The sequence below is a fragment of the Lolium rigidum genome, chromosome 6 (assembly GCF_022539505.1).
Source record: "Lolium rigidum isolate FL_2022 chromosome 6, APGP_CSIRO_Lrig_0.1, whole genome shotgun sequence".
Lineage (NCBI taxonomy): Eukaryota > Viridiplantae > Streptophyta > Magnoliopsida > Poales > Poaceae > Lolium > Lolium rigidum.
The window spans coordinates 251,159,636-251,169,217 of record NC_061513.1 but is presented as its reverse complement, the minus strand read 5'-3'; the positions used below and the strand labels follow the sequence as shown (position 1 = coordinate 251,169,217).

At 42.7% G+C, this 9,582-nt stretch overlaps 1 protein-coding gene across 2 annotated transcripts; it reads left to right on the top strand.

Moving 5' to 3' along the window:
• Positions 1-2,086: 2,086 nt before the first annotated feature.
• On the top strand, positions 2,087-9,582 carry LOC124667480 (transcription factor GTE4-like). 2 transcript variants are annotated; one of them, XM_047204749.1, is made up of 5 exons: positions 2,087-3,414; positions 3,505-3,586; positions 3,730-3,852; positions 3,982-4,057; positions 9,072-9,582. In XM_047204749.1, exons 1-4 carry the CDS (start codon positions 2,167-2,169, stop codon positions 4,041-4,043), a joined length of 1,515 nt encoding a protein of 504 aa, XP_047060705.1. In that variant the 5' UTR covers positions 2,087-2,166; the 3' UTR covers positions 4,044-4,057; positions 9,072-9,582. The 2 variants fall into 2 exon arrangements, with proteins under 2 accessions (XP_047060705.1, XP_047060706.1); XM_047204750.1 differs by lacking the exon at positions 9,072-9,582 and adding an exon at positions 5,402-5,801.

The window sequence follows — 9,582 nt, the reverse complement described above, 5'->3', positions numbered from 1 at the left end:
CTGGAAATACTCATAACCAACCTGTGGTTGGATGGTTAGGAGTGCAGTGGCACTCCTAGCCCATAAGAGTTTTATTCCAGATTTGACATTTTAGTGGTGTCATTTGACACTTTGGTGTTTCATAAAGACGGAATATTTTTCAGTGGGAGGCGACGTTTTCGTCGACAGCGAGGCGTCTGTGGTGAGTTCGTCAATCTCAAGATCCGTCGGATCAGTTTTTTCGACGCAGTCTTTCGGATATGCTCATAGAGGGAGTGTGTGCGCGTTCATAGGGATGAGTGTGTGAGCGTCTTTAATTGTACCGTGTTTCGTAAAAAAAAGAACAAGACGAAATCCTAGATGACCTCGTCCTTAAGTAGCGAGGAATCCTCCGTACCCCATTCGAGGTATGTTCTAGCCGGTCAGATCAACTCTACCGTACACCTTAATTAAGACCTTCCTTGATTTATAGAATTGAAAAACATAAAAATGAAGAATCATCGGATTACAATCTCCTGAAAATTATAGAATAGAAAAAGTATAGGATTAAGTTTGTCATGCCAAGTGTGTATTCACAGTACAATGGGCAAGTGAATTTTTTTACTCCAACTACTTGCATGTTTTTAAAACAAAATCTACCTTGCATAGTGGAGTAGGAATTTATGGCTTCTGAAATTCCATTGATCCTTTTATTTAAAACTCAAAAAGTTATTTTTACAAGTTTTTAAAAAATCCTTGGATGTATTAACGATGTATCCTACAAATATGCAAAGTTTGCATTTTAAAATACTTTGTATTCTGAGCTACATCAAAATGAAAAAAAAAATATGCGTATAACAAACATTGTATATTTTCAAAACTACAATTTTATTAGATTTTTTCATTTCCACATATCCCAAATTCAAAAAAAAAATAGCATTAAGTTTTGCATGCTTGTAGGATACACTGTTGACCACATCCAAACTTTTTTTATACTTGTAAATAATATTGTTTACTTTTAGAATAAATGGATCACTCAAGCTCAGGAGCCAAAGAGAGTTTCCATGCATAGTGCTACTAACATTGTCATGATTTAGGTGGGAGTCTTTGGAATTTTAAGTAAGGCGGAGAATCTTTCTCCCATCATATATGAGCTTAAAGATCTCCCACTCTCAATAACTTACATAAAAGTAATGGTTCCACATTATTTCAGTCATTATAATTTTTTGCAATAAATAAAAATTTGTTATTTCAATCACACATAAATCATTAATAGAACGTAACGCGGAAGCAGTTGCCTTCTAACATTGTTTTGTTTCGTGACATACTATCAATTGTATGCAATATTTTGTTCAAAAACACAACTCTATGAAACATCAAAATTTCGTTCTATATTAATTGATAAAAGCACAACTTATTTCATCACATGTAAGTAGCACATTTATTTCACTCCAATGATAACTATCTCCGATGAATAAATCATACGCGTAACAAACATGTGCATTAGAAAGCCAAAACTTATATATGTCCAACATGATGTGCAAAAGATAATATGTTTGAAATTTGTCCACACTGTTTCAGCCCTAAAATATCACACACACATGACTTTGCACGCATTGACTATTAATATGTGTTGCAAAAGACTACGTCTCTATACTATCTTTGTAGATATATTATAAGTCAAATTTATAATCACAATTGCACGCGCTAAAGACAAGAAAATGCCAAATGGTGTTCTTTTCTTCGATTCTGATCAATATGGATAGCAGTGCACAACTTTTGATGGGAGCTCGTTTGGCTCCCATCAATATGGCTGGAATCAAAGAATTTATATTTTATTGCTAGAATCAACTTATATTTGGATGCTATGAATTGGTATTAGAATTCGATTGAGAAATTTCATGGATTTCACTGTATGCCTAATCTTAATTACCCTTTCATTATAGCAAATTTTCGAAAGAAATGAAGCAAAGTTTCAAAATTTAAAAAGAAGCCAACAAAAAATGAGACATGTCGGACAAGGAAAAAACCCGACCCTCCGTCGCATCGCACAGTAGCAGGCAAGCTGCCCGCCCCCACCAAGCCCTCACCGAACCCCTTCGTTTTTGTGTCCCATCTCGCTCTCGCCTCCCTCCTCCGCCAAATCCCCAAATCGCAGCCCCCCGATCCGCCGCCGTCCCCGATTCCCCACCGCCGTTGACCGCGCAAATGACCTCCGGCCCGCCGTCGCCTTCCGGCAAGGCCTACTCCCGCAAATCCGGCCCCAAATCCTCCAAGCCGTCCGCCGCCCGCTCCCTAGACGCTCACAATGGCTCCGTGATCCCCACCGTCACCTTCCCCTTCCCCTCCTCGCCGGCAGCGCGGCGGGAGCTCCGCCGCCGCCTCTCCTCCGAGCTCTCCCAGGTGCGCGGCGCCTACAAGCGCATAAACTCGCTCCCCAACGCGCCCGCGCCCTCCTCCGCGCTCTCCGCCACTGACCCCTCCACCCCGCTCCCGCCGCACCCCAAGCACAACAAGTCCTCCAAGAAGGCCCCGCCGAACCCGGCTGGTTCCGCGGAGGCGCGGCGCAAGCTCTACGCTCCCGTGTTCAGGAGCTGCGCCTTGCTGCTCGCCAGGCTCATGAAGCACAAGCACGGCTGGGTGTTCAACGTGCCCGTCGACGCCAGCGCGCTCGGCCTGCACGACTACCACACCATCATCGTCAAGCCCATGGACCTCGGCACCGTCAAGTCGCGCCTCGCCGAGGGGCACTACAAGTCGCCGCGCGAGTTCGCAACCGAAGTCCGCCTCACTTTCCAGAACGCCATGAAGTACAACCCGAAGGGCCAGGACGTGTACTTCATGGCCGAGCAGCTTCTAAACATGTTCGAGGAGAAGTGGCCGGAGATCGAAGCCGAGATGGCACAGCTGTCACCGCAGCCGCCGACACCGTCATCGGCTGCACCACCCAAGAAGCCGAGGGAGATCGAGAATTCTAGGGTGTTAGAGAGGTCTGACTCCACGGCGCATCCTGCGGGGTTGGAGGCTACCCCAAAGCAGCAAACTGCCGGCACTGGCACGGGCAGACCCCCGGTTTTAAAGAAGCCCAAGGCAAGGGAACCTAATAAGAGGGAGATGACCTTCTGGGAGAAGCAGCGGCTTAGTAACGACCTCCAGGACTTGCCAGCCGAGAAGCTTGACAATGTTGTGCAAATCATAAAGAAGAGGAACTCGTCGCTCAATCAGCATGATGACGAGATCGAGGTTGATATAGATAGCTTCGATGTAGAGACATTGTGGGAACTTGATAGATTTGTGACGAATTACAAGAAAAGTATAACCAAGAATAAGCGCAAGGCGGAGCTCTCCGTGGCAAGGCAGGATGAGTCCGAGCATGAGCCAGATTTGGAGAAGATTGAGCATGCAAGGCAGGATATAGAGGGAGAACAGGATCAGATGATCAATGCACAACAGACGGTATGTTTTTTAGAGATAGTGCAAAAGGCTTTTGTTAGTTATTAGGCGATATGGTTCATATGGTAATTACTAATGTCCCAACAGTTACAGATACCGGAACCAGAAGCAGTTGATGTGGTAGATGTTGAACCACCTATGGTTGATGCTGAACCATCCAAGGAAATTGCAGCAGGCAAGCCTAAATAGACACCTTTACAGCATGCTTGTATTTATTGTTGTTGACTTTGAGACCAGAACAGATGCGTCAGCTATTACTACATCTGTAGCCTACCTTAATTCAGTGTAAGTGTAATACCTAAGTTTTCTCACTTACAGATGACAATGGGAGGTATGTCGGTTCATCATCACCTGCCCATTTGGAAGATCAGAAAGGAGAAAATGCCGGTAGATCAAGTAGTTCTGGAAGCTCTAGCAGCGAGTCAGGGTCTTCCTCCAGCGGTAAACATTCTATTTTTTTTGTGGCAGAGATGTATAACAATCATGGTACCTTTTGCACTATTGTATATAGAGGTTTTATTCGGAAGTATGTGTAAAACACGTGGAATTTACCTTGAGAAGCATGTGCAGATACAGATTCCGATAGTTCATCGGCAGATGGTTCTGATGCTGCACAGTCACCCAAATCGTAACATCGATAGGCCAGGTATATTTTAGATTTTCCTTAGTTGACAAACGTTCACTCTCATTTATTTTCAGTAAGTTAATTGGTGTATTCTGTCTTTTAAGTGTTTGAAAAACATACTCAAGCCACGGAGCAATAGTAAGCATAATGAGAACATCCATGTTTCTGCAACTTGCTTAGCTTTTGAACTTTTTTTTCATGTAGACTAGCCGAGCGGCTGTGTGTTGCGACGGATCTCAAATAACCCATGCTTCTCTAGAATTATGGCAACTAAGCAATTGGTAACTTGCCAATACCTTACCTGAGCCGACTCGTAAACATTAAAGTCTATAGCATCAAAACAAGATGACAGAGATAATAATAGTATACAGGTAGGAACAAAATTCACAGGCTAAACGAGTGCATGCATGATACTAAGCAATAAAAGGTAAAGCTTACAGGGATGCTAAAATAATTTCATATACAGAAGTACAAGGTCTTGTTGTAACTTGCATGGACTATAATGACGCAACCATAGAGATAGACACACCTCCTTTTCTCTTTTCAGTCGCGAAATACGTTCTATACAAGTAGAGTTCACTCAACATGGATTGTGGTGTCCCCTAGTGGATTCAACAAAACCCACATGTTCATTACCCCAAAATTCAATTTGTCAGTAATAAGAAGGAATACATGTTTCTTAGGCTCCTACAGTTTTAAGCAAGAAGATATTGATTATCCTCATTTTGTGAGCACGTACTCCCTCCATTATCTTTTAGTCTACATCCTTCAAATTTTAAGACAAATTAGCAATTCATTTAATGCTACTACTTCGATATGGAAACAACCAATCCAAGGCTCGGCTTCAAAACCGTACGTGGAGCTTCCGCCTCATACGGCTCCTCTAGGGATGGGGGTTAATGACATCCAATAGAGAGAGTGGGACTGTTTCGTTTTCTGTGTTGTTGATTACAAAGCTAAAATGTAGACTAACATGGAACAAAATTTTAGTCTAAGATGTGGACTAAAGGAGAACAGAGGGAGTATAAATTATCTTCATGTTCCTTTCTTATTATAGTACAGAGTGTAATCAAATCACGTGGAGAGGAAGTAAAGTCTAATAGCAAAAATAAACCTCAGCCTGATTCCACCAAAGGATAAATGGGTAATGAAGGTTATGTATAACTATTTAACTTAAAAATTGTCTTTGAAGTCAACACATTCTTCAATTCCATAATCTCAATGAAAGTAGTTAACTGTTGTTTCAGTACTGAACCGCTGCGTTGCTTTACTGTTAAAATTAACACACACATTGGACCCAACTAACTCGTAGCTCCTAGTCCGCTTCGGTTATGCCTCCAGGAACTCATTTTCCTATTTTCTTAGCTGTGTGAAACCACTGGCCGCTCCTTACTCCACTGGATGCTTCGGATCCTTTAATAGACACAAGAAGTCAGTCTCGCCCACTGGATCCCCTCCTGCAGCGCGACGCGACCACCTCGACAAGGAGGCATTGAGACTGCCATTGAGCATGCAGTGATGCTGCTAAGGCTGGCAATCGGGTCGGGGTGCACCTGGTTGACCTTTGCTAGACCCATGCCCGAGTACCTAGTCAGGTATGTGGCATGCCCACGACCCTGCCCATGGGTCATTTTTCAGACACATGTCCGAACCCGTTGGGCAACCCAATCCAATCGGGCACCCATCTGGTCTAACGTCTGTCTTTATTTTTCGTTTCACAATCTGCACCAACGTCTAATTTTGGTTGGTTTGGTGCATCTCCTCATGTTCAGCTGACCCCTCCTCATGTCTTTGATAGCAGAATTGGACCTACTGTCAGCTTGAGCGAGCGAAGTGGGACTGAAGAAGCTCCAGCTTCTATACTCGTTTGTTGTCGCTCATGTAAAAGAGCACATGTGGTAGCTGGGTTGCCTTAAGAGGCCCAATAGACCAATATGGTGCACCGCCAGGTCTTTTCGGCTCTCATTTAATTTACTTGTGGACCGGAATCAATCTAGAGCAAGCGAAAGCAGCTCAAGGTCAACATGCATGCATCGCTATTGACAAAGCACCATCTAGGCAGTTACATGATAATTAGCTTACATATTCACAAAATTAAGTCCGCATATCATATAAAATATAAAATATGAAAATATTTAATAACTAATATTAAGCGGGCGACCCATCGGGTCACCCACGGGCGCTCCGTCGTAATCATACCCTACCCATTAATAATCGGGTCACCCATGGGCACAACCCGGGCCCATGGGCGATGATGACCCATACACTACCCATTGGGGCCGGGTCCCATGGGTGGACGAACCCATGGGTCAAATTGCCGGCCTTAGATGCTATACCGGTGCTACTTAATCCCACACACCTTGCCGCCGATGCCACTCAAATCGACCAAGGGAAAGGAGTGCAGGCTCTTGCTGACCTCCGCTCGGTGCGATGTAGGCGGTAAGGGTAGGCCAACTGGGTCGTCCCGACCGCTCTCACATTGGGCTACAGGAACTCAGGGAGGGGGTAATGGTGCGATGATGGAGCTCGCTGAAGCACAATCTCCCGGCCTGTAGATCTGGATGGAGGTACAAGGGGGTGCGATGCAGGGCCTCCACACAGGTCCGGTGATGATGAGGCCTCCACGCAGATCTGGCAACGGCGAGCGACCACGGAGGTCGAGACTGAACTTGATGGGAGGTGGAGGAAAAAGACATGTCAATGGAGAGGGTTGGAGACTTGGAGGCCAGAGGTGGCAGGAAAAGGGGGATTGGAGCAGACGGGGATGCGAGGCGACAGGCAGCAGGGGATCGTGGGGTAAGCTTGTTCCCTATGATTTTTTTAGATAGAGCCGATCGTTTCCTTGGTAGAGTTACCTTGGGTCCACTTGTCAGGGCTGACACAAGTGAACGGACGACCAGGAACTGCTACTTTTATGAGTAATATAATAAAAATAAAAATAAAATAAATATTTCATGTAGAAAACTATACTCACTTTAGATTTCTGACCTGACATGCAGTGGCTGCTCATTTATTGAAAATCAGTAGCTAATTTGTGCAAAGCCAGAATGATACTAAGCTTAATTATAGTGCTCTGTTTGTCCTATCTTATGGCTATGTGCATCTTTCAAAGAACCAAAGTGTGATGATCTGATGTGCTTAGATAGTTCCATGTACTTTTTTGATTTCACTGTTGCCACAGACTAGCAGACACCATCTTTATCAGTTTGCGCTAATGTTGTCATAGGTTAGAAATAAAATGGATGTATGCTAGAGGATGACATTGTTCTTGGTTGTAGGTTAGACATGACACAATAACCTACCTTACATGCTCGTAGAGTAGGACCGGAAGTTTATAATGGGTTGCCATTCAATTATGCAAGCATTTAAGCGGAGGCCTATGTGTTCCTAAAAACATCATCATCATCAACAACAACATGAAAGCCTTTTTCCCAAGCAAGTTGGGGTAGGCTAGATGTGAAACCCAACAGAAATAAAAGGAAACCAAAACAAGAAGGTTTCAATAATAGAGGCATCTCATGGATAGTCTTGTAAAAGATTGAATAAACTTTGCATATAATATACTGCTATGGAACTTCTCCCTGCTTTGCCAACTTAAATGTTTGAGAATGTTCTTTCTTTTGCAGCAAAAAATACGGTACATTCTTTTTTTAATATTCGTATAATTTTGATTTTAGTACCAAATGGGTTTGTCCAAGTTATAGTTACAACAGTCGGACGATACTAAATTATACTAATGCTTGAGCAGATATCAGTAGTTTAGGGTTTAACACTGCCAAAGGTGTCAACACAAGGAAACATGAGCAGATCATAATTTCCTTGTGTTGACACCTTTGGCCGTGTTAAACCCTAAACTACTGCAAAATATCATAATTAAAAATTGAAAGATGCAGTCTAAATACTTGGCGGGATTAACATTGAGCTCATCTAAATTACCTTCTTTTCTTATTATGAATAATTGGATATCAACTTCAAAAGTAACATAGAGATAGCTACATGGTCTTTCCTTCCTATTCTCATGAGCTATCATTGCCAGGGTCATATAGTAACGCAATTCAGGTGGGAATGTTCTGCAGTTCTACTTTGGAACCATTCGAGAATATAAGTTTGCACGAATATTTAAGTGAACTAAATAGTATGAATTCAGCTATAGTTTGTGTAGCGATGTTTGTCTCTAGTAGCAGCAGAAGGAAACATCTCTGGCATTCACACTGCGGACTCACTAACCGCTGTCACAAGTGCAGCATAAGTTATACTACATAATTGAATGCTGATATTTGCCCACAACAACAACAACAACACTAACATCAAATCTTTTCCCCAAGCAAGTTGGGGTAGGCTAGATATGAAACCCAACGGAAACATAAGGAAACAGAAAATAAGGAGAGAAAAAAGAACAAGTAAACTAAGATTCCGGCACATGGATCGCTGATTTCCATGCAGTCCTACCGAGTGCCAAATATCTAGGAACATTCCAATCCCTCAACTCTCTTTTTACTGCCTCCGCCCATGTCAACTTTGGTCGCCCTCTGGCCCCTCCTAGTATTTCCCGTACTTTCTTAGAATTCCACTGTTAACTGGTGCTGATATTTGCCTACTGCAGTTAAATGTTTTTTCATTTGTGAGTAAACTTTTGAGAAGTTAATCAATTTTAATAAAGTAAAGATGGATATTTCTACTGTCTGAACCTTCTTGAGCTTAAAGTGATACCTCATTTATGTTTTGTTTCATATATTGGACTAGCTCGTGAGCCTAGATGCATTAGAATTTGTACTCCATACAGCCACTTGCCGAGATTGATGTCCAAATAAATAAATAAATCTGAAAACCATTTATTTTTGTGACTATATGTTGTGACACAAGCATGGCAAACATGAATGCTATCCCATCTGTTACTTCCGAAATGCATCTAGCCGTAAGTGCAGTCTATAGGTTGATTTGTTACCACAAGGAAACACGTTGAATAATTATTTATGACAGTAATCTTACTATCCAAAATGATAAACCTTACATCTCCAATTTCCTTTCACTGCAGATCTTAACTTCAGACAGAAGATGATTACTTGTAAGTTCACCAAAGATTGTGGCACCATATGGTCGACAAGATTCGATGTTGCCGTCTGTAAATTTTGGCCATGTAGGGAAGCCTAATTGTTGCTGCTGTCTGTGTTGCTGTTTGGCCTTTGTTAGCCTCATAGTTGATGCCGGAGCCCGCGCATGCATTTCATGCGTCTGTACCATTATTTGCAGTTATGTACTTATTGTAGAGTGCTGCGTTTACCTAGTCATTGCGCTGGAAGTTACCCTAACATTGGACAGAAGAACCTGCAAATCAGGCAAGTAAAGACAGCCGGTGAAGAAGACCAGGAACCTGGAGAGCTCTCACCCTGTTGTAAGATTGTAAAATTGTTATAGTTGGGTAATCTCGTTTGTTCTGTTTTGGAACTAGCTAGTCTGTAATTTATGTTGTGTTGGATTAGCATGGATAATCTCTCTGGTGGTACTGGTTGTTATAAGATCTCTGCACACGTGTTTGAGCTGAAACA